Raw genomic sequence first — 26924 nt, 5'->3', positions numbered from 1 at the left:
AAACTACTTCTGACATGGAAACTAACCCTCAGGAAAGGAGAGTTGGCCCCACAACACTCCCATTTAGAAAACAATTTTAAGCCCAGCCATTTACTTAGTCATTTTATAACACTGTTCTCATCTGATTAAGAAACAGAATGCAAAGATCCTAAAGATGCTATGTCTACATTGTCATAAGCCCAAAAGGAATGTTGAGGGGTCACTCAGGACATTCTCATCCCTTTGTTCAGACCCCATCCATTATTCCCCCTAACGGCTATCATGTTTTCAAAATGACAATAAAGTCCTTCCATGTAAAACTTCCTAGGCCTCGAGATGTGCTGTCATCTCTGGTGATATTTACCCCACACATACCCTACACCTGCCCCGATCATACCCATATTATAATTCTCAAGTGCTACTACAATCGATCCTTCCTTATTCTAGGCATTGCTCAAGCTAGAGAGCACTTGCAATTCTACCCTGGAAAACAGTTCTTTCTATTTATCCTAGTTTCTATAACCTGTCCTCATATATTCTTAATTTCTAAAGATGAACCTGTAGGGTTCATCACTGGCAGTGGATCCTATACTCTCAGGTAGCACATGTATCCGTCCTGTTGTTGCACGGTACAAGAAATGATCTAGGAAAAGTAATGACCCACTGGGAAGGCGTAAGTAAATTTACATAATGAGGATCTGATACTCTTCCCTACATATAGAATAAGGTATTTTAAGGAGTTAAGTGGGTTTGAATATTTAAACTCTGAACAACCCTTACAAATTGTTCTCCGAATTTAAAGCAATATTCCATATGCAAGTCAGAATCTTAGAGGCTTGTTTTCAATGGCTGCTTCCTGCCTGTGGAGTATAAAAAGCGCTTTAACCAATCACTTCTAAAAGCATACATAGATAGAAGAGCTTCAATGTAGATATCAGAAGAAACATAAAAGAAATATATGAAAGGATGACACTGTGATGATAAGAAATAGTAGGTTGTAAGACTTTTCAAGTAGATTATGCAGAAACTGACAGAGCTTCTGTTTATATTCCACAAATGATCCACTAAGCAGATTTCTATCTTCATGGTAAGAAAAAGTGTTGAAAATGAGGTCAGTAGGTCTGAGCACAGGTAAATTATAGCATTCTCTGCCATTTTAAAGTGATTTCAGAGAAAATATATTTCTTTATCTACCACACTACACTAGCATTGATGAAACTAATTATAAACAAAGAATTACAGACCCTTCTCAACTGATAAACTTTCAACTGAGCACAAGTGTCCTGATGACATCACTGACCTAGGGTTTCCTAGCTTCTGCTTTCACCTTTTAGGGGACAAGGAACCTATTCCCACATATTACACCAAAACTGTCTTCCCTTTGACTCTCAGCCAGTGTTGTAATAGAAAATCAGAATGCACTCTTTGCCACAGAGTAGCTCTTTAAATGTATACAGCAGTATCATCCAGCACCAGGTTTAGACAATCACTCAGTTCCCTCAACTATTTCTCAGATGAAAATGTCTCCTGGACTTTTTAACATCTTAATAAATGACTCAACATTTAACAAACTTCTATTATTCAATATTCTTTGAAGTGGGATTCAGAGGGGGACCTGGGTGGCACAGTCGGTTGAGCATCTGACTCTTGGTTTTGGCTCAGATCATGATCTCAGGGTCGTGAGGTCGAGCCCCATGTCAGGCTCCACGCTCAGCATGGAGACTGCTTGAGATTCTCTCTTTCCCTCTGCCCCTCCCGCTTGTGCAATCTCTCGCTCTCTCTCTCTCTGAAATACATAAACCTTAAAAAAAGAAGTGAGACTCAGAAATAGACAAAAGAAGCCATGTGGGGTCTGACCAGAGAACAAGGAGCTAGGAATTATTCAGTTGATCTGGAATCCTACACATATGAATTTAGTCAAAGACTGCATTAGTTTTATTTTAATAACTGTGAGATACTAGAAAATATATATACTGGTCTCTATCTTTGGTTCTTGACACAGAGTTCCTAAATCCCTTGGAATTTCCTGGGTAATAGGAATACTTTTTGTTCTAATGAGGTGACTCTGGGTGGGCTTCTGGATAGAGGCTGGTCACTAGAAAAATCACCCCATAATTAGAAGCTTGGAATTTTCAGCCCTTCCCCCACTGTCCACTCTGGAATTCTCCAGAGAGCAGAGAGGGACTAGAAATGGAGTCAATAACTGATCATCCCTATGTGAGGAAGCCTCCACAAGAACCCCAAAAGTATGGGGTTTGGAGAGCTTCCAGGTTAACAAACATATCCATATACCAGGAGGGTAGAGTATCCCAACTGTACAGGACAGAAGCTCCTGTGTTCAGGACCCTACCAGACCTTGCCCTGCATATCTCTTCCTCTGACTATTCATCTGTATCCTTTATCATATCCTTTAATAAACTAGTAAACCCAATCCCTGAGTTCTCTGAGCTGTGCTAGGGAATTCACTAAACCTGATGAGGGGCTTGTGGGAATTTGTAGCCTTCTCAGAAGTTGTAGGTAACCTGAGGACCTACTACTTGCAAATAGTGTCTGAAGTGGGGGGCAGACTTGAGGGACTGAGACCTTAACATGTGGGATCTGACACTATCTCCAAGTAAGTAGTTTCAGAATTGAGTTAAGTTGTAGGACACCCACTTGGTGTCAACAAACTGCTTGGTGTCAGAAACCTCACATATCTGGTGTCAGAAGTATTGTGCAGTTATGTGAGTAAAGGAGAAACTCAGGAGGGGGTCTGGAGGTTTCTCCAAGTCAGTAACCTAGGTATAACTTGTTTTGTGAGTTTCTCTCCAAATAAAACACTTGGATCATTTTCATCTGACATTCTGTGAAATGGCATTTTTAAAACTTTTAACCTATTTTTTTCTATGAATGCTTTCTTAGTAGTTTAGGATTTTCGACTCCTTCCTTTCTGATTGTAATGGACATCTCCAGATCTTCACACACTTCACACTTATCTCTACCATTTGAGACAATCTTGGCTGTAAAATGGAGCAGCCAATGAATTGACTGAACTGGGAAATGGGCATGTGCTCCAAAGCCCCCCTCTTTTTAAGCTGAAAACAAACAAAGAGATGATATTTTTATCAAGTGGTGAGACTAAATGATGCCGGAACCATCATCGCAGTGTGCCCTGTATGAATAAAACTAGTCTGTGAAAATAACTCTATGATGAAAAGCAAGACCCACTTTGGCCATGTTCAAAATACTGCTTCCAACGGTCCCTGAAGTTTAGCTGTACCCTTAGGTTCTCCATGGGTACATGAGCTAATAAATTCATTAAAAAGAAAAAGAAAAAGTCACTTTGCCAAAAAAACAAGTTCTAACTTAAATATAGATCTTTCTATGTAAAGTTTTTACTTATTCCTCCTGCTCAACTTCTGTCTTATATTAGCTTTCTACTGCTGCTGTAACATAAACATGGTGCCTTAAACAATACAAATTTATTATCTGACAGTTCTGTAAGTCAGAAATCCTACATAAGTCTCATTGGCTAAAATGAAGGTGTTGACAGAGCTGATGAGGGAACAGAAGGCTGGCTGAATCTTTCTTGGTTGTCCGCTCAGGACCTCACTCCACCGAACCTCACCTATATCCCAAAACCACATCAGAGCTGTGTTCCTTTCTGGAGGCTTTAGGGGAGAATGTTTTCTTAACTTTTCTAGCATCTAGAGACATCTGCATCCCTTGACTCAATTCTCCCTTCCTTCATCTTCAAAGGCAGCAACACTGTCTCTCTCTAACCATTCCCCTGAGTCACATCTCTCTCTGACCCTGACCTCAACTGGGAAAGGTTCTTTTAAGGATCTGTGATTAAGTGGGACCTACCTGGTTAATCCAGAATAATCTCATCTCAAAGTCCTTAATTTTAAGCACATGTACAAAGTCTCTTTTGCCATCTAATGTAACATATTCACAGGTTCTGGAAGTTTAGGCACGAACATCTTGGGAGGGCGTGGGGGGTTATTATTCTGCCTACCACTAAAAATGAGACCATCATTCCATCTCTCACAACATTCCATTCAGCAATAAAAATATATTAAACAGGAGAAGCCAGACACTCTCGACATTAATAGCAGCCTGTTAATCAACATTATTTGGGAACAATTGTTTAATTTAAAATGACTCCTTCAAGATCGTTTTTTTCTGGAAAGGAAATTTCTGCTGCTTTTATCTTTTTTGTGAAGATGAGTTTGAAGATTGTTACTGGATTTATCCAGCACACACTCAGAATGCAATCTTTGAAATGTAGCATTAAAAGTATTTTCAAACCCACATACTTGAAGCCCAAGGCTGCTATCATTCCTGACTATAGAGAGTAAACACAGCATCTCTCTTTGTTTTACTAATTGCTTTGTTTCCCCAAGCTGCTAACACAACATCTGCCAGGCCAGAATGCACTCCTTCCACACACCATAGAACCACTGCCGGCCAGATAAACGATCTACACTCCATGGTGTCAGGGCAACTGCTTTCCAGGTACTCAGCAGGCAGTTTTCAAGAGGCAAAGACTTCAAGGAGAAATGAAGCCGAAACCCCTCCCCTCCCAAAACCTTTCCAATGGTTATGGAGTTGTTGATTCTGTTATGATCTCACACTGTCTGCAATTTTATTGATTTTGTTTTTCAATAGAACTGTTAAAGATTACAATCCTCAGATAGGCAGAATGTGGGCAGATGCTCATATGCTCACACACAGTTCTGCCAAGATATTTTTACATCTTTCTGCACATAAAACAAAATGAAGACATGTGTTATAGATGCATGCTACTGGTAAACCCACCCCCGAAGAAGGGAGCTTATTGTATGCTCATTTCCTGGATGAAGTATTAAAACAACTCTACCTAGAAAAAAGAACAGCACTTCCAAAATAAAAGAGATTTGCTTCTGAGGCACCTTATAAAACATTCCTAATTACCAAAACCCATTGAGATAGCAATTTGGGTCATCATATCCAAATGTCATCCCTGCTATTTCTAATTCAATACAAACTTCTTGTCACATCTACTGGTTAAGCATCAAAATACAAAATGCTGCAACAGCTTATGCTCTGTTGATGTTCATTCATCTACTGTGCATCAGAAAGGCTCATTTCAAATATGGCATGAAAGAAAGAAAAGTAAGCAAAAAAACAAACTCCGAAGAGACTTGAAATAAATTGCCTCAAGGAAAATGCTAAAAGGAAAAACTACAAAATCATAGCCTTACCTTGGGAGACTTAGGCAGACCCGCAGCCCTGTTCTCTGCTAAGGTGAGCGGGGTTAACTTTGTTTCCTCCACTGAGGGATGTTTGGGAGGGCGAGGTGGGGGGTGGGAGAAAGAGCCTTCATATCTTCGCATCATGTAATACTGTTCTTCGGTGATCTCTTCAACCAGAGTCCTGACTAGAACTGATCCTGTGTCCCTAGAAAAACTATTAACTAACTGAACAGTCATATTTAAGCGACTGACAGGAATTTCCCAGCACTCCCTGGGGTTGGCAAAGTCACTTATAAGTAGATAGGAGTCTGTGATAGCTTCCTCCAACCGCAGTCCTGGTGTAGCAGCCAAAATGTCTTCTTCAATGGAAAGATCTCTCACAGATACCTTCACGTTGAAGGGAAAGCGGAACTGCGCACAGAGCTCAGAAATCTGGTACTGTTTCTTATCATGAATCACCTCTACGAAACCTCCTTCCATGTACAAAGGGAGCAGTGTTGTCTCATAGGATTTTTTGAGGATTTTTTCACAGGCTAGAACATTCACCACTTTTTTGATTCCCTCACAAAGGACTTCAGTCGTCTGTGAGTGATGCACTAGAAACTGGTCCCCAACAGATACGGATGACAGCTCGTCATGAGGGGGATGAAAGGCTTTGGTGGCCACCACGTGGAGACGCTCCTTTTCACTCTTTGCTATCTCAAGGTCATAGGCAGTTGGGAACTCCCGGGGTCGCCGCTTGAATTTGCCTTTATAGCTAGTGGGGATCAAGAAGTGCCTTTTAGGAAAATTGCTTCGAATTTCTGAAGCTAAGATCCTCGATGCCTGGTACTTTTTGTGGATCACAATGGTCTTCCCAGGCTGTAAAATGCTTCTGGGAAGCTCGTTTCCTTGAGGTGCCTCTATGACTTCAGCCACTATGGGGAACTCCTTACTGGTCATTTCAAAGAGATCTTGTGTAGATAATAGCTGAAGAAACCAGTTGGCATCATAACTGTCAGTAATGTCTTTGACTTCAACATCTAAACTGGGGAGGATGCGGACTATATCCTTTCGGACTGAAAGAAAAAAAAAAAAGACTATGATATTTTGTCCATCCCAATGTTGCTTTGATAAAGTATTAGAATCTCTCCTGGTGCCATAGATAAATTCCACTTAAAAAAATCAGATGTCCATGATATAACATTTCTTATGTGTGACTTTCTTTTTTTCACATTTTAAAATGAAGTAGATCATATGTAAAATCAACACCCATAACTCACTGCTCAGCTTAAAAAAGAGATATTAACCTGGCCCTCGGAACTCTATGAAGCTTATCAAAATTTCACCTTCCTCACTACAACCTAGGGATAACCATTCTCCTGATTCTAGAGTTAATCATTCTCCTGTTTTTTTAAATAGCTTTATCACACATAACATAGATAAATATATGTGCATGTTTATAAATGTGTATCTGTGTGTATATATCTTTTTCAGAAGATTTATAATATCTGAAGTCATGCTCTTGAGCTCTAGCCATAATATATGAAATTATCTTAGAAGAAAGTTTCAATACTTCAAGTAAGACCCTTCCTGTATAAGGCCCAAGACATACATTCTTTACACAAAATTCCATCCTCCTACAGAACAACACTGCAAGATCATGGGATATAAGGTACTTAAGATTAATATATGGAAGTGAACAACAAGATGCAATCCTTTTCCAGTGTGAAAGTTATTCTTTCTCTGCTGATGTTCCATTAACCTGGATAGAAAAGGAGCATCAAAGGATGGGTCCCAGTCAGAGGAGCCATTCAGGAGCCTTAGGTATGCTGGTGGGGTGCTTACCAATGTATTCTTTGCCTAATGTGGCACTGGGGACTAATAAATCTCAAATTCTTTCTGAGCACCCTCTATCCTAGAAGTCTTTGTTTGAGACTACAGAGACACTGAAAATATTGTCCTAAAATTATTTATCTGCTGTACATGCACTATCCCACATAGATTGTTATAATGGTCTTGAATTAGAAATAAAGTTACTATTAACAGGTGTATAAAGGTTTATATTTTCTCGACAATTTCCTACCATGTAATGTTTTATAGCATTTTCACAATCCACTGTTGTTTCCCAGTATCTCCAGCCACCCTTCTGTCAATACACTTTCTTCCTTGCATGCTTTTGAAAACAAGTAATTTGGAAGATTTTGAAAACAGAATTTCCTCTTTAAAAGCATTACCTTGTTATTACTTTTTATATTATTAACTTTATGCAGCATCTGGAGACTGTAACTTTATAATTTGTGTCATATTACTTGCACATGTTGTGTAACAGAGTTCCTGAAGACATAACATGAAAAAGCATTATTTTAGGGGTGCCTAGGTGGCTCAGATGGTTAAGTGTCTGCCTTCGGCTCAGGTCATGATCTCCAGGTCTTGGGATCGAGCCCCACGTTGGGCTCCCTGCTTAGCGGGGAGCCTGCTTTTCCCTCTCCCTCTGCCTATCCCCCTGCTTGTGTGCGCTCTCTCTCTCTCTTTCAAATGAATAAATAAAACCTTAAAAAAAAAAAGAAATAAAAAGTATTATTTTATATTCTTGAATAGAGAACAGAAAAAAAATCAATGGCTGTCTGGAGGATGAAGATCTGTAAAAATTCATTTAAAAAAATAAAAAGAAGACTAAAAGAACACTCCTTCATCAATTCATTGTATAAAGTTTAGCATACCTAAATTTTTTTTAGAAGATTTTATTTATTTATTTATTTATTTGACAGAGAGAGAGAGAAAGCACAAGCAGGGGGAGTGGCAGGCAGAGGGAGAGGGAGAAGCAGGCTCCCTGCTGAGCAGAGAGCCCGATGCAGGACTCTATCCTAGGACCCTGGGATCATGACCTGAGCTGAAGGCAGATGCTTAACCGACTGAGCCACCCACATGCCCCACATGCCCAAACTTTTAAGATTGTTGCCACGGGCGTCCCTGCAACCCAAGGTAATTTTAAAAACTCTAAAATCTCAACAAGTTGGATAGAAATGAATGAGGTTTAAGAATCGTAGAACTAGCGCTAGGTAAGCATCATAGGCTCATGCCATTTCTCAAGTTGAGGCAACAGTTAAACACTGGTAGATGGATGTCATTAAGGACTTTCTGGGAGCTCTATATTGATCCATCAGAACATAGGGACCCTAATGTAACCTAGATCCCAATCTATATTTGGGCACTATAGGTATTGTGGGTACAACAGTCATTGATTATTTTGTTGACCAATATAGCCCAATGTCTCGAATATTGCCTGGCACACAACAGGTACTAAATAAATGAGTTGAATAAAGGAAAAACTACTGCCAGAATGATGTCCTTGATTGAGCACTAAAGGATGTGATCTATAAATAAGTAGAGTTCCACATAAAATTTCATTGGGAAAAATAAATTTCTACTGCTAATGCTCCTGCTATACATCATAGAAGGTATTGTATATATCATTTAAAACATGCCCCTTTCGGTTGTAGTTTATCTTACTCAATGGCTTACTCAGTGCAATAAGTATCTTTACTTTCACTGTTTAATTTCTATGAAACAACAATCTAGACATTTTAAGGTATAAAAATAATCACAGTGAACACACCTTAGTAGAAGATCCAATAAGGAAAAATAGTACATGTGGTGAAAATCAACAACTCTTCTTTGATCCATCAGGGAATTGAGGTTACAGGGCAAACCATCACCCCCAAAATGAGAGAAATAGGTGAACATAGACTTACAGCTTATTGGGAGCAGAAACCACCACTGGATTCAACAACTAGTAAGAACACTTTAAGAGTAATTGACTACTTGCTGGAGACAAAGCCTAGATAAGCTTGAGAGATAAAACTTCGGGGGTCCGAGTTTAGCGGGATCCTCCCACACTTCCTTGTTTATTCCCAAGAGCCCCACCAAGTTCTCAGGGTGAAGATCAGAGAAAAATCCCCTCATGCTTCTGGCAGGGTCATGGCAAAAGTCAGAGAATTCAGTTTTCCTTAAAAAAGGTCTGCCCTCAAGGAAAACTATTTTACCACAGCCTAACCAATCTGGGTTTTACCAGAGTTTAACTGACATAGGGGAAGGGAAACACCCAACTATAACCTCCTCTATCTTTCCACATGGGAGAAAGGAAATACCCAACTCCAGCCCCCACTTGCCAATATTCTATCTCCCCTAAGGAGGCATGGGGAAGAAAGCTGAGAAGCACTTGTGAAGGTCACAGGGCAACTAAAAGACTCAGACCTAAATAGAGGATTATAGAATGCATCTCCTCCCTTACACCTTACTAACCATATCAATAAGACTTCTGTATAATAATGGGGGATTACAACTGAAGCATTTATATTTCTGTTTAAGAAGAGGTCTCTAGAAAAGACAACAGGGGAGACAAAAAACAAGGACACTGAATAAAATTTTAGCCTCTGACATCTACAGATACAGAAAACTGTAAACATGGACTAACTCACAGCTAGATAAAAAACCTCACATTAAAGGCTTATTTGCCTCAGTTTTTTTTATCTGATACATCATGTCTAGCTTTCGACAAAAAATTACAAAGTATATTAAAAGGCAAACAAACAGTGTAGCCTGAAGAGACAAAGCCAAACTCAGATATGCAGAGATTTTGGAATTTTCAGACTGGGAATTTAGAATATGATTAATATGCTAAGAGCTCTAATGGAAGAAAATGACAGAAAAGATGGGTAATGTAAGCAGAGAGATGGAAACTTTTGTAAAGAATTAAAAGGAAATGTTAGGTGTTAAAAACATAACAGATATGAAGAATGACTTTGATTGGTTCATCACTAGACTGGACATGGCTAAGGAAAGAATCAGTGAGCTTGAAGATATACCAAGATATATCAATAGAAACTTCCCTTAACTGAAAAGCAAAAGAAAAAGAATGAAAAAAAAATGGGACAGAATATCTAAGCACTGTGGGCTAACTACAAAAGGTGTAACATGTACACCACAGGGATGCCAAAAGGAAAACAAGAGAGAAAGGAACAGAAACAATATTTGAAGTAATAGTGGTGAAGAATTTTCCAAAATTGAGGAAGCTTAGAGAACAGCAAGCATGATAAATACCAAAAAACCTTCACCTAGGCATATCATATTCAAACTGTAGAAAATCAAAGAAAAGGAGAAAACCTGAAGAAGCCAGAAGAAAAAAAATCTTATCTCTAGAGGAAGAAGGATAAAAATTAGATTGTACTTCTCTTCAGAAACCATTCAAGCAAGAAGAGAGTAGGTGGCATACTTAAAGTGTTAAAAGAAAAAGAAACCCACCAACCTAGTATTCTGCCTCCAGCAAAATTATCCTTCAAAAGTCAAGGGTGGCAGAAAATGCCACCCCAAAATAAATCACTTTGGCATCAAGATTATTTTGAGCTAAAGGCACTTGAAAAACAGCAGGTGCAAGAAGAGTATTCTAATGTTTCCTTTTCTTCCTGAAAACAGGAGATAAAACTCCCATGTGAAAGACGCCCTCCCTATATCAGGAGAAGAAACATCCTTCTACAGGGAGTTAAAGCCAAGTGAATTCTGTCAAAACAGACCTTGTTAAAATAATTCTTACCTTTCTCTAGCCTCCCTACATAGTTTAGTTACTTCTCTGCAGTTGCCTCTTTTATTCAAACCAATATAAAAGCATGTAGGTTTTGCCATTTGGGGAGTCTTCACTCCCTTTTGAGGGCTCACCTTTCACGTAAAACATGTAAATCTGTCCGCTTTTCTCTATTTAATCTGTCTAGTAAGTCAGTTTAATTCTCAGGCCCAGCCAAAAAGCCCTAAGAGATGATTGTCTCTACATATTTTTTTAAAACAAGTTTTGTCAATTCTAGCCCTGCAATTTCTCTCAATTGCTAGTTCCTCCTACATTATTATCTAATAATAATAATTCTTATATTTGTTGGAAATTTTCACTTTCTAAGTTTGATTTCTTTGTCATTTACTTTCTAAGATTATACTTCTATTTTTCTCAAAAGTGTTTTTTTTTTTTTAAAGATTTTATTTATTTATTTGACAGAGAGAGCAAGAGAGCACAAGCAGGGGAAACAGTAGAGGTAGAGGGAGAAGCAGGCTTCCCACCAAGCAGGGAGTCCAATGCAAGGCTCGATTCCAGGACCCTGAGATCATGACCTGAGCCGAAGGCAGACGCTTAACCGTCTGAGCCACCCAGGCGCCCCTCTCAAAAGTGTTTTCACATCCAATTGCTCAGTGAATTGTTTATATTCTGGTATCACATTATACTCTTTATAGTGATTATTGGATGCACTAATAATTTCCAAACTTTGCCTTATTCTAGGCTTTTAAGTTAAAATTTCTTTATAGTTCATCCATTTGGTCTCACCTTTTTTTTATGAATATTCTGTGAATTATCTTTTTTTCCCATTTATTCAGCTTCATTTCAACTTAAAAGAAACTCTCCCGTGAACTTCATTTTCTTTAGATAGTTCTTCCCTGGTTCTACTGTTGTTTGTATTTATGAATAGAGAAAGTGCCTTTTGGGTTGCTCTCTAACATTTGTAGCAGAAAAAAAAAATCATCATGACCTTCACTGAGAAATCAAGAGTCATTTAAAATGAATACACTTATATTTAATATGGGTTTATTTGTAATACATTTCCTTTTCTATTTTTATTTAATTTATAAAAGCTATGAGAAGTGACCAGCCATTTTCTTATATTGGATGATACATGTCAACACGTGTTCTCCATTGATTTTTGTGATGGTTATTTTTATATATCAACTTGACTGGGCTATAGTACCCAGTTACTTAATCAAACACTATTCTAGGTGTTTCTGCTAAGGTATTTTGCAGATGTGGTTAACATCTAAATCAGTTGACTTTGGGTAAAGGATGTTATCCTTGATAATATAGGTGAGCCTCATCTAATCTTTTGAAGGCTTTAAAAGCAAAAACTGGAGTTTCCCAGAGAAGAAAAAAATGCTGCCTCAAACTACAGCATCAACTTCTGCCTGAGTTTACAGCCTGCCAATCTGTCCTATGGATGTTGAACTTATTAGCCTCCATAATTACATGAGGCAAGTCCTTAAAATTAATTAATTAACTAATTAATATGTAATTTCATTTATATTACAATATAATTATATATAGCATTATAAATATCTCTATTTCTCTGGAGAACCCTGACTGGTAAAATATTTACAGTTGGTAGTGTAAGAATAAATAAATACATATATAAACTGTACCTTATACTTCTTGCTGTTTGATATTTCTATTAGCAATAAGATTACTTGCCTAAAGGAAGAAAATGAAATGGAAGTGGACTAAAGTGTTCATGGGTTCTAAATATCATGTTAAGTCACAATATTTTCATAGGCACATTAGGAAAAGCATCACTAATAAAAATTGAACCTGTAATACAAATATAAGTGATACCAACTTTGGTGCCCTGAAGTGAATATTCATTCTCCTTAGCTATTAAATTCATAAATATGTTATTATAATAAATCAAATCTGGATATGGTGAGTAAGAAAACTTTGTTACCTAAACAGGAACTTTGTACTATGCAGTATATATACACAGAAACAAGTATCTTAGTTGCTTCATTCATTAATTCATGTATTTGATTTATTCAATATTGAACACATTCTCATGCATTGAGAAGATAAAAATAAATACATAAGAAACTGACTCTGATATGTTTATAAATTACTGAAGATTATGTTTTATTATAAATATTGTTTATAAATTATACTTATCTTTTAGCAATATTAGCAACCAGTTTTTTCAAGATTATACTAGGTCCAGGGAAAGCTCTGGGCTGGGACTAGTTTAAGTAAGTAGTGAGGTTTATAGGTGAAGTATGTGGCTTTCCAAACTTTTTTTTCCTCTCAAATTTACCATGAGGGCAAAAAGAAGAAAGAGAAAGAAAAAAATAAGATTCAGTGAAACTAAGACATCTGCAATCCTTACACGGAATGAAGGTAGAGCTCAGGATGGAAGAACGGTCAAAAATTTGGCAGAATAGAAAAAGGAAAGCCTATGTGCTAAGAAGCCATAGCACAATGAAAAGTCAGCCTTTTTTTGCCCCATGAGATCTCAAAAAGGCTCATAAATTGGAGGCATAAGGCCCCTCTGACCTGTGGATGAGAATCTAGGGGCCTACGGAGGTTATCTGAATGTCTGAAGAGTGCTTAACCCTAGGTCTCCAACTCTACTCTGGGGAAGATAAGCAGTCACCCCTACTACCTCTCTCTTTGCAGGAAGCGGTAGATACAGAGTCACAGAATCTGGAAACTAGGCATAGGCGAGTGGGGGAGAAACAGGACTGAAAGCAAAGGAGTAAGTCTAAACCTGTGGGGGAATGGTGAAACCCTTAGCAACTTCCCCACTCAGCTACAATAGTTTCAGAAGCTCCACAAGGAATCAGAAAGATTCTTCTCAGGTGAAACTGAACAAGTCCTAGAGGAAAGGCTCACAGAGCCTGAATTTAGGGAATGCTCTGATGACAAAGCTGGCAAAGTGAAACCTAAAATTCAGAAACAAAGAGCTTGTATGTAAATAGGGCCTCACTTGTAAATTTAAAAAAAAAAAAGTGTCTCAGATATAAGTATGAACAAATGGCAAATAATCACCAGGCATTTGAGGAAAACAGTTAATGAGAGTGACAGACCAAAACTTTTTTTTTTTTTTCTTTTTTTTTTTGAGGGAGAGGGAGAGAGAGAATCTTAAGCGGGCTCTGCCAAGCATGGACCCTGACTCAGGGCTCTAACAACCCTGAGATCATGACCTGAGCTGAAGTCAAGAGTCAGACACTTAACCCACTGAGCCACCCAGGCGCCCCAAACCTTTTTTTAAAAATGCCCAAAAGAGGCAGTTAAATGCAAGGAACACAGAAAACTTTAAGAAATTATAAAATATTCTCAGAGAGATAAGATATTGCATTCTTAAAACAAGAACACAGTAACATTTAAAAAATGATGTAAGAAATAACTCTTGGAAATTAAAAATATGATAGCTGAAATTAAAAATTCATTAAAACAGTTGGAAATGTAGTTAAGGAATTTTCCCTGAAGGTAAACCAAAGACAAGAAAGATGTAAAATAAGGAAGAAAATAGTCCTAGATCAGTATGGGAGCTTCAACAAAAGATTAGAAGTTACAGAAAGAGAAAAGAGAAAAAAATATAGTTGAAAGGAAATTATCAAAGAAATTATCTCAGAAATGAAATATCTGAATTTCCAGACTAAAAATTGCTATCACAGTCAAAGAACAGGACCACCCAGGTGGTTTTAAATGGAAGTCCCAGGACAACACTGTTATGGATTAAATGTTTTCATCCCCCAGTATTCACATGTTGAAGCCCTACTCCCCAGAGTGAGGTATTAAGAGGTGGGACTTTTGGGAGATGATTAGAATTTGATGAGGTCACCAGGGTGGAGCCTTCATGAAGGGGATTACTGTTCTTCTAAACCTGTATAAAGTCAGTGCCTTGAAAAATAGCACTATTTTTCTATTATTTGGAAATTTAAATGCAAATACAAGAAAGTAAGTACAAAATATTTAAAGCAGTTACCTTGAAGTAGCAGAATGTGGGGAAAAGTTGGGAATGGTCAAGGGCATAAGGTGTGCTGATCATTTTGTAATAAATCCTTTTACCACTATTTGACTTTTTTGACTTTGATAAATATTGAGATTATTTTTTAAAATAAAATAAAAGAATGGAGAAAGGGGAACCCTCTTACACTGTTGGTGGGAATGCAAGGTGGTATAGCCACTTTGGAAAATGGTGTGGCGGTTCCTCAAAAAAATTAAAAACAGAGCTACCCTATATGACCCAGCAATCGCACTACTGGGTATTTACCCCAAAGATACAGATGTAGTGAAAAGAAGGTCCATATGCACCCTAATGTTCATAGCAGCAATGTCCACAATAGCCAAACTGTGGAAAGAGCCGAGATGCCCTTCAATAGACGAATGGATAAAGATGTGGTCCATATATACAATGGAATATTACTCAGCCATCAGAAAGGATGCATACCCAACTTTTGCATCAACATGGATGGGACTGGAGGAGATTATGCTAAGTGAAATAAGTCAAGCAGAGAAAGCCAATTATCATATGGTTTCACTTATTTGTGGAACATAAGGAACAGCATGGAGGACATTAGGAGAAGGAAGGGAAAAATGAAGGGGGGGAATCAGAGGGGGAGATGAACCATGAGAGACTATGGACTCTGAGAAACAAACTGCGGGTTTTAGAGGGGAGGGGGGTGGGGGGATGGGTTAGCCCGCTGATGGGTATTAAGGAGGGCATGTACTGCCTGGAGCACTGGGTGTTATATGCAAACAATGAATCATGGAACACTACATCAAAAACTAATGATGTAATGTATGGTGACTAACATAACATAATTAAAAAAAAAAGAAGTCTCAGAATACTAAAAGATCAATGTTTGGGGGGGTTGCTATTGATTTATCACCTATTATTCAATATTCAGATACTGCTTTTCTGATACCACCTTTCTGCTCGTGTGATTTCAACCCTCAGCTTATAAATGAGTTGGTATGTCATGTATCTAAGCAAAAACTGTACCCTTAAATTTTGGAAGGCATGAGGTTTTTACCTAAAATGAAATGCAGCTTTTCAACTCTTGAAATTTTCATTAGGGGAGAAGTAATTATCAATCTGTACATCAAAACATAACACAATTAAAAAGTTTTAACAAGCAAGATTTCTGATTTTTAGTAGCAACTTTAAATAGCGGACTCAATTTTTCATTTGTAAATATTATGCATTTCATTTGTCACACAACATGAATTTTATCTTCCAATGAAAGACACAAACAGATCTTACTATGACTTATATGAGACTAGTAGTTAAAGGTCTTGGGTGGTTATTTATATCTATTTTCTAAAGAGATAGAATGTTTTACAAATCATGAAATGTATAGTGAGAGTCAGAGGGGCTTCAGGCCTGTAATGAGGATTATGACCAAGAGTTTCCAGGAACTGATATTTCATTTAAACATGTCCTGCTACTTCTTTATGATGCCTAAATGTTTACATCAATAACATATTAAAAACCTAACACCAGGAGTAGAATATGTTATATTCCTTCTTTCCCTATTTATTATGTTCTCTTTTCAGCAAATCACTATTTCAGAACTTCCTATAGTTCTCAATCTTTTTCATCTTGCTTTTACCCCTAAGGTTTCTCTAAAATTTTCTATCCCTGCCTCAGACCTATTCTTTTTCTTGTCACTTGAGAAAGGGAGGACTTGAGACAAGAGGGTTTTCAACTATGCCTGAACTCAAGACCTTCGGAAAGTAACTTAGCAAGCAATATGCCGTTGACTTCAAGGCAAGTTTGAATCTTTAATATTAGAAAGAATAATGTAAAACAAGACCACAATTGATTTTATAAAATAGCCTACATGTTATATTTAGAAGAAAAATGCCTACAACAATAATTTTTAAAATTGGACTTTCTGTGTTGGACACCTGTCCTCTATTTCTGGGGAATATTCTGCAGTCAGTACACATGCAAAGGAGTGCCATACAGCATCTGTCCTGAAATTGCTATAGAAAAAGAACTAATGTTTAAAATAATCCCTAAGAAACTAAAGATCCAAAATAACTTAAATCAAAATTCAATTTTAATACCATTAAAGAATGGGAATTAGACTAAAATATTTTGGAAAGGACTTTATTTCAACCAAAAACTTTCTTGGGACCTTGGTTAGCATGAAACCACATATAAGTCCATCTAAACAATTGTGTTAATATGTCCTGTTCATCTATCAATGTTTATATTTAGTAAACTGTATCATCATCCAACTAGTAGATCAAGCCAGAAGCCTGGGAATCAGGTTGACTTCTTTCCTCCTTCCATTAGACCTTCAAATCTTGCTGATTGTATTTCTTAAATACCCATTAGGAGCAAGTGCCCTGTTGATACCACTATTGTACTAACCCCCCAATATCCTGCCATACACCCAATGGTCTCCTTATAGTCCTCTGACCCTGTTCTTTCCACTGAAACCCTTTATTAATTTGCCCTTTGGACAAAGGTTAACCCCTTAACATGTATTTCCAGACTCTCCATGACTGACTCCACTACCCCACCGCATGTTTTGGTATTTGTCTCAACCTGTCCTCCCTTTTCTCACACCAGCTACACTGAGCTCCAATATCTTGCTTACCTGCCTTCCTAGAAACTGCTATCACTTCCTCCAATGTTGTCCCCTCTTTCTTTGCCTGATTATCTCCTACTCACCCTCCAGGTCTTAGTTTAAATGCCATTTCCTCAGAGAAGCCTTTGTTGATCCCTAATCTAAATTCATTAAATGCAGTAACCACCTTGTTCCCGTGCTTAGGTTCTGGGTTGGCCTACATTTGCAGCTGTGTGATAGGAGATGCCAATGGTTTTAAAAAATTAACAAATTTGAAAATGAGAAAATGCTTTATCTATTATTTATGAAAAGTGAGGAGAACTCAATTATCACTTTCAATTACACATTTTGGGATAGTTAACAAAACACTAATGTGAAGTCTAAAATTTGCTGTGACTTCCATATTTTGTCATATTAAAAAATGATCGTGCTGTGCCCTCAATTTTTTGCAATATTAAAATATAATCGCTACTTGAGTGGAATTTGTACCTTACTTGTACCTTTAATTCAGAGGAATTAATTAATTTCTGGTTAAATTACTTACATGTAACAAAATTTAACATGTAGTTCTAAAACCTACTCAAAGGTTCACATCAGTTTTTTCATATTTATATAAGTGACCAACTACCAACAATATTTATAGGAGCAGAGATAAAGAGAATTTGAGGTATCCCAGGGATAGCCTTTGACCAAACATTTTTACATACTGCCTTTTCCTCAAGTATATTATGTATAGTACCTTAATATACTCTTATTTCATTCTCAAAACAATTCTGAGAGGTAGGCAAAAGAGGTATCATCATCCCCTTTGCAAAGACAGTTTAAATGGCTCAACCAAAGTCCCCACCTATTAAGTTACTGACCCAGAGTTAGAATCCAGGACTTTTGACTGCATACAGAACTCTTTGCTCCATGGTTGCCCACTTATGTGCCATAATCTTGAAAATTCGAAGTATTAATTCCTTTAGGGTAACAAAGCTCTCTCTAGCTATTTCTATTTTATTTTTAAGATTTTATTTATTTATTTGACAGAGAGAGCGAGAGAGCACAAGCAGGGGGAACAGTAGGGGGAGAGGGAAAGCAGGCTCCCCGCCAAGCAGGGAGCCCGAGGCGGAGCTCGATCTCAGGACCCTGGGATCATGACCTGAGCCGAAAGCAGACGCTTAACCATCTGAGCCATGCAGGCACCCCTAACTACTTCTATTTTTAAATGCAAATAATTCTATAAAGATCACATATTAAAACACACTTATGTGTGAATTAATTTGTCACATCATTTTCCCTTAAGTCAGAGATACTCCCAGCTAATAAGATTTATGTCCAGTGATGGGTAGCTGGAAAAAAGGAAAAAAAAAAAAAAGGCTATCAAAAAAAATAGCAGTAAGGGATATATTAAGGAAACTTTGTATCTTTATCACTTTGTTGACCACCTTCATACAAGAAAGCCTCTTTCTAACTAAATATGCTCAATATTTAAAAGTAGTTCTTTTCTGACCATGTTTAACTGGCAGTGATAGAAATAAATTAGTAGTTTAACCTGTCTGCACCTGCCAATTCCCGCAATTTACATTTGGATAGCACCACACAACTTACAGTATGTATTTATATACATTATTCCATTTGATCCTTGCACCAAATACATGGTTTACTTATTTATAGATGAGACTCTAACTCTTAGTGGGTTTAAAGGACAAGTCAGGGACAGGGTCGCATTCTTCAAACTCTAAAGCCTTCCTCCTTCCCAAACCCCACAATGCTCACCCTCATAGAGCATCATTCCCAGTGGATACTTACATTTCATCACACCTTGAATTTCATAAACAGGCTTGAGAATCAGAGCACCATAAAAGCCTTTAGGGAATGGATTTGTTAAGTCCCACTTATTTGAAAAACCAGTAAGCTTCACAGTTCGTGTTCTGTTCTTCGGGATCTTCCATTCAACAATCTCCTTTAGGGTATAAATATGTTCATCTTCACACTCATAGAATTCTCCTTCTTGTGACAAAGGCAAAGTAAACGAGTGATTCTGATGATTCCTTACCACTCCACAGTTCACCATTATCTCTCCACTGATCTCTTCAACTGAGTTGAGCATGATTTGCTCACCCTGTTTTACAGTGAGATTCTCTAGTTTTAGATCCTTCTGATGATAGAAGCAAGGATGCCCTAGTCTACTTGATCCAATATGAATGGTCCTTGTTATTTCTTCCATAGTGAGGTATGGAGTTTTATCGGCCACAATCTTAAAAAGACCTAAGAACAGAAGAATTATATAAATTAAATAGAATTCTTACAATGAAAGTTCTCTTAAAATCACAGTGAGAGAGTTATAAAACAAGTACAATGTAGCTTTTAAAAAGTAATGCATTTGTTTTAATCCTGAATTCTTCTAGGTCAAATTGTAATGTATAATTTGTAGATTACTGGATCATCGGATCCAGGCAACACCAATGGAAACAAGGGGAAAATACCTGGAAATAGAAAAGCCCCTGTTCTTGGAAGTGGGAAATATGAATGAGATACTGACTGGCTGTATCCCAACTACCTGTGTAATCTTGAGCAAGGCATTTACTCTCTCAAAATCACATTTTCTATTTTCAATTTTTAAATTGAGAAGATTGGATTAGATCGGTGTTTCCATAACTATATTTTCTGGATGTACCAAAATTAAAAGATATTCCAGAAGAAAACTGTTTCATGGTCAAATTAACAATCACAAAGTTACATACCTGGAAGGAGACAGTGATGATGGTTATACAACATTGTGAATGTACTTAATGACACTGCATTGTACATTTTTGAATGTAAATCTTACATTATGTGCATTTTACCACAGTAAGAAATACCTACATATTTCCAATTAAATACTTCTCAGAAACTTTAGATGCATTGCAACTCACAAGAAGAGAATATAACATGCAGAATTTTGAAATTCTGATTATAAACTCTTGGGGAAACATGTATTAATAAATTACAATATACCATCCATGATATATTGGTGTTCCATGTAACTCTCCTTGGAAAATGCCAGGTTAGGTAGTTCCAGATTGAATACTCTTGGTGATACATCATTCTTCTCATTGCTTCTCTAAGTTTGCCAGAGTTTCACTATTAGAAACTTTTTCCTCTAATACTATTGGGATAATCACTAATATAATGAATTTTTGCTGTTTAAGATATAGCTTTTTAGGCGTGCGTGTTTAATTCTCTTTAAATTACTTTTATTTTATTGGTACATCTGCTTTGTAGCATATTCAGAAATGAATTTATTGAAGAGGTTTTAATAAATTCCAGAGAAAATAAGAACAAAGAAAAAATTAGGTAATTGCTTTCTTAACACAAAAGTAAATGAATGATAATATTATATACTATCATGAACTAAGTAGATTATCTTGCTAGATACTCATTAGACAATGAGAAAATCTTACTAGAATTCAATATAACTTGAAAAATCATTTATTAGTTTAATCAACAAATATATTCCAATTAAATTCATCTATATATCAAATCATTATTAACCAGATTATAATATCTCATGTTTATTCTGGGTTACTATACAAAGATTTATGGTCAGTTATTTTTGTAGATCTTTGCTCAAACAAAAAAAAAGGATTTGAGCTATTTTCAGACATAAACATCCTGAAAAAGTGTGTGTGATGCAATCCTGGCAAAAAGTAAGGTACCATGTGAAATCTGTCCTGAAAAGTTTCAGAAATTGACTAGTGTTCACTCACTGTATGGTGTGTTTGAAGACAGTAAGGCAAAGAAACATTTACTTTAAAAGAACTTATTTTATTAGATCTTGTTTCAGGGAAAATCCAATAAAAGAATATTCTTGAACTCTGCACAGTACATGAATTTGTGCATATGTGTGCGTGCGCGTGTGCATACATATGCTTAATCTCATTTGTCTGTATGTGAAGATTTGTTTTTAAGAGTCCACAATCATTATCAGGGTTTAGAAAATTCAGCAATTTTTGTGAAATGTTAAAAAAAATAGCTACCTAGAATCTCATAAATAGTAGAGACACATAGTTTTATTTCTATTCTAGATATATTGATGACATGTCACAGAAGAATTAATTCAGCATCTTCTTTCTTGAGGAATTGGGTTCACCTAAGGCAATAACAGACCTAAAATGTTATGAAGTAGAAAAAGCCTGAAACCCTAAGGGCCACCATTATTTCAAGTTAATCACATACTTCAGAGCTGTCTTGTTGAATGTCTCTACTGCAAGAAAAATCTATGAATCTGTGTGTTTTCCCTTAGAAGATGATTAAGTACACAGTTTAGCATACTAAGTGGTAGACACAGGAAATTATCTTTGATTAAGTTATTTCTTCATCTACTATTGCAGCCAATCCAGAGTCCCTCCTTATAAACAGCCAATCGATACTATACAAACTAGGGTAAGTTTATATATATGATGTCATATTGAAAGTTCAATTTCACAATAAAGTACCATAAGCCTGATCAGCTTTAAACTTCATCAATTTTTCCTCCATCTTTTCACAAAGAGTACAATAGTTTTATACTGGAGAAAATATAATTTGATACTTTTCCAAAAAAAAAAAAAAAACCCACATTTCAGGAGCTGAGTGATCATAAGAGTGATTATAAAATAAGGCACTATGTAACCTTCATAAAGTAAGCTAAGAAGCAGAAAGAAAATATATTTCAATTTCCAAATTTTATTGTCACCTATTAAAATGGATATTATTACTTTTAAATTAGGAGAAATTATTCATAAAGAGCATGCACTTGAGAAATAAAAATTATAAGGAAATGCAATTATTGATCTATTGAAAATTAACTGATGAGTAAATTTAGTCTTTAAGATCTTATCTCTGAATCTTAAGTTTTTGGAGAGCTTATAATTTTAACCAATTGTTAATGATCTGTAATTATTATTAGTAGTAAAAACTGAAATTTGTTTGGAAATTTACAAGTTTGAAAGATTTTTTTCATGCATCATTTATCCTGACAATAATCTTTTAAGGACAATAAAACAAATGTTATTACTGAAGGACATAAAAATGGTCATGATTTTCATTGTCATGGCTCTAGAATCCCAAATCAGACCTTTGACATCCAAGTCTTATGCTCCTGCCACCATAGTAGGCTGCCTCCCCATCCTGCATATAACTTACGAGGACATTGCTCAGGAAAACATGTTTATTCCAGTTCACAAAATATATATATGGGTCTCATTAGCCAGTTCTCCCTTTACATGAATCAGCCTTTCCAGACCTCCAGTGTAAGAACAAGAGTAGGTTCCTGGTTCATTGTGCATAATTTATGCTCATCAGATTTTTTTCTACTTTTTTTAAATCTCATCAATTCCCACCCAAATAGGGAGTAATTTTAAAAATTAAAATTTCCAACTGTATATCACAATATTCTTTTTAAGTTACTTCTATTTTTTTTAGTTTTTCTTTAAGTAGCCTCCATGCTCATGACCCAGAGATCAAGGGTTGCATGCTCCACCAACTGAGCCAGCCAGGCACCCTCACAATATTCTTTAATATATATAACATAAGATCATCATGAGGATTTCACAGTCTTTTTCATAGGCTGAACTCTAGCTTGCTTTCCCAGTTCCAACCAAATATATTCCCTTCATCTCTGAGATAAGGAATCTTAGAGTGAACTTTGCCTACTAATTCTCTGAAAGTAATGTCCCAATACAGTGTAAATAATCAGATAGTCTGTTCTCTAAAACCTTGGAAGTATCATAGTATGGAAGTATCATAGTTGTTAAATGCAACATCCCAAACTATGGAAGTATCATAGTTGTTAAATGCAACATCCCAATTCCAAATCCTATGGTTCCCTCTTCCCTGGAATATCTAAGAGATTAAAAATTAACATTCAGTAACAGTCATAATTTTTTTTCCCATTCACTCAAAAACTATCTATTTTGTTAAAGTTAAGCCGGATGATCTGTTGAGAGGTAAGTGGTGTCAAGCACGAAATATGTACACATCTTCTACAGTGGACGGTAGGATAAAAGCCAGAGGCAACACTCCTGCCTGAAATTTCACTATACAGAGCATAACAGCTGAGCTGTGACAGAGGGGGAGGAATCAGCCACCACCTAAGAATGCCAAGAGCAAGACAGTAGCACCAGATTGTTGTTGTAGGCAATAATATAGCTGTGTTATATACAAAGTTATATACACTGACTCACTGGAATCTTTGGGTCCCAACTAATCAGATATTTAAGAGGCAAAAAGGGGAACACACAAAACAGTGGTGATTTTATGTGCTTTACTCAAAGGATAAAGAGCAATATATATATATTGCTACGTATGAGAAAATCCTCAAAAGACCTCAAAAGACTGTGTACAGACACATAAATTCTATTACTCACATTTTACAGATATATCATCAAAATGATCACAGTACTGTATTTGAGGGGAAAGAAAGGTAACGAAAGAGGTGAAAGACCTATACCCTGAAAAGTATAAAAACACTGATGAAAGAAGTTCAAGATGATTCATAGAAATGGAAAGACATTCCATGCTCATGGGTTGGAAGAACAAATATTGTTAAAATGTCTATACTACCCAAAGCAATCTACACATTTAATACAATCCCTATCAAAATACCAACAGCATTTTTCACAGAACTGGAACAAACATTCCTAAAATTTGTATGGAACAATAAAAGACCTTGAATAGCCAAAGCAATCTTGAAAAAGAAAAACAAAACTGGAGGTATTACAATTTGAGACTTCAAGTTATATTACAAAGCAGTAATAATTAAAACAATATGGTACTGGCATAAAAACAGACACATAGATCAATGGAACACAATAGAAAACCCAGAAATAAACCCACAGTTATATGGTCAATTAATCTTCAACAAAAGAGGAATGAATATACAATGGGAAAAAGTCTCTGCAACAGACAGCAACATGCAGAAGAATTAAACTAGACCATTTTCTTTTACCATACACACACAAAAAAAACTCAAAATGGATTAAACACTTAAAAGTGAGACTTAACACCATAAAAGCCCTTGACAAGTGCACAGATGGAAAGTCTGACATCGGCTGTACCAATGTTTTTCTAGCTATGTCTCCTGAAGCAAGGGAAAAAAAAGCAAAAATAAACTATTGGGACTACATCAAAATAAAAAGTTTCTGCACAGCAGAGGAAATAATCAACATAACTAAAAGGCAACCTACTGAATGGCAGAAAATATTTGCAAATGACATATCTGATAAAGGGTTAGTATCTAAAATATATATAAAAAAACTTATACAACTCAACACCCCAAAAAACAAATAATCCAATTAAAAATGGGCAGAAGACAAGAACAGACACTTCTCCAAAGAAGACATACAGATGGTCAAAACACACATAAAAATATGCTGAACATCACTCATCATCAGAGAAATACAAACAAAACTACAATGAGCTATCACACCTGTCAGAATGGCTAAAATTAAAAACACAAGAAACAAAAGTGTTGGGAGGATGTGGAGAAAGAGGAACTTTCTTTCATTGTTGATGGGAATGCAAACTGGTGCATCCACTGTGGAAGACAATATGGAGGTTCCTCAAAAAGTTAAAAATGGAACTACCTTATGATCCAGGAAATGCATTACTGGGTAATTACCTCAAAAATATAAAAATACTCATTCAAAGGGATACATGCATCCGTATAAAGCAGCATTATTTATAACAGCCAAATTATGGAAGCAGCCCAAGTGTCCACTGATAGATGAACAGATAAAGAAGGTGTGGTATATGTATACTGGAATATTATTCAGCCATAAAAAAAGAGTGAATCTTGCCATTTGCAACAACATGGATGGAGGTAGAGAGTACAATGCTAAGCAAAATAAGGCAGTCAGAGAAAGACAAATACCATATGATTTCACTCATATGTGGAATTTAAGAAACAGAACAAATGAGCAAAGGAAAAAAGAGACAGAGAGAAAGAAATCATGAAACAGACTTAACTATGGAGAACAAACTGATGGTTACTAGAGGGGAGTCGGTGGGGGGATGGAGGAAACAGGTGATGGGGATTGAATAGTACACTTATCATGATGAAAAAATAAAATGTAAAAACAAACAAAAAATAGGATTATTAAAATATACAGCTTAGAATGTGCTGGAAATGTACATGTATGATATTTCGTTTTCATAATTGTAGTATAAGGTAGCTACAAATAAAACACAAACATTTCACAGATGAAAGAACATGAAAGTTTGAAGAGATGCCATAAATCCTCTATTACCCCATAGCTCACAAGATACATAGTAGGTTTTTGTTTCTCTAAAGTTCAAGGGCTTAATCACAGAGTTACACATTTCACTCTTTCATTATTATTGTAAATCATAAACTGTTTGTCCAGCCTTTCATTAGCTAATGAAGAAGGTTCCTTCTTTTTGGGTGCAGAAAGTCCTAGAACTTTTTAAATCAAGCAACGTAAGAAAGTGAACTTCACTGATATTTAAGATGTTGACTGGCACTAGTCTCATCTGTCCATGTGTCAGATGGCCGGGTGCCTGTAGATTAGGTGAGGCCTGTGAGGGAGACTTAGGGATGAAGGGGTTGACCATGCTGCTCACACAGGCTCATACTCCCAGTGTGCTGCAAGTCACCTGGCCATATATAAGTGGGTTTTCAGAATACATTATTATAGTTTTTAAAGAAAGTAATTCTCACAAAACGGATAAATGCCTTTAAACACATCCTGCAAAAAAACCATGTATTGAAAATAAAACTAATATAAACACAGGTGAACAACAAAGAAATGAAAGAGTTGACATTTCTACTCCCACTCAAACTTTTCTTTAGCCATATTTTGAGGTAAGACAATGATACTCTAATAACATATAAAAAATGGTTGAAACTTCTTTATCATCTCAAAGTTATCAAAATGTGGATTCATTTCCACGATCATTACAAAGAAACTTGCCTTCAAAGTGCAAGTAAAGATATGTCAAAGACGCACATACAATTTTGAATAAATACATAGATATTTGAGATGTATGTTCAAAAATTTCTAATTAACTGAGCTATGTGAAGAAGAATATTTGGAGATGAATCAGACCACTACAAATTTTGATTATGTGTCTTGTCTCTCTGCCAATGATGCAAAGTGCATTTCACTTATTTTTGTGGGTGTGTGCTTCTGCTTCTTTAAAAATTTTAACTGCACTCTGTTCTGCAGTCAAATTCCTAAACATCCTCATTATTTTACACTTGTCTAAAAAGATTTTCCATTTCACATGCCTCCTGTGGCTTTTCTATCATTTTGTTATGTTTCCAAGACATTTTTTAGGTCAGCATATCCTACAAAAAGTACCTTTTTCAAGACTACCCCAAATCCAGTATTTCCATGAGAAATTCTAGCTCAAGCATCTTTATCCAACTTCAGACTGATATGGGGTGCATGAAATACCTTACCAAAGCAAAAACTCAAAATTCTTGAGCAAAGTATTGAGATATATAATAATAATAATAACATCATCAACAAATGAGTGACTCCAAGAATCTTGATAGAAGACAAAAGAGTCTTGACAGAACAGCAGAAACAAGAAATGTTAAAGAAAGTCAAGTTCATGATA

General features: G+C 36.3%; 1 protein-coding gene across 1 annotated transcript in view; it reads right to left on the bottom strand.

The window, feature by feature from the left end:
• Nucleotides 1-26924, bottom strand: part of THEMIS (thymocyte selection associated) — a 174519-nt gene that overhangs the window by 71982 nt on the left and 75613 nt on the right. The window contains exons 3-4 of the mRNA XM_032408319.1: nucleotides 19128-19586; nucleotides 5205-6253 (exon numbers count right to left, since the gene is read on the bottom strand). Of these exons, the coding sequence (XP_032264210.1) occupies nucleotides 5205-6253; nucleotides 19128-19586 (1508 nt within the window). The remainder of the gene's footprint in view (nucleotides 1-5204; nucleotides 6254-19127; nucleotides 19587-26924) is intronic.

This window comes from Phoca vitulina, unplaced genomic scaffold, assembly GCF_004348235.1.
Source record: "Phoca vitulina isolate PV1807 unplaced genomic scaffold, GSC_HSeal_1.0 scaffold9, whole genome shotgun sequence".
NCBI classification, from domain to species: Eukaryota; Metazoa; Chordata; class Mammalia; order Carnivora; family Phocidae; genus Phoca; species Phoca vitulina.
The sequence above is the reverse complement of the archived record's forward strand: the minus strand, read 5'-3'. Positions and strand labels throughout refer to the sequence as shown.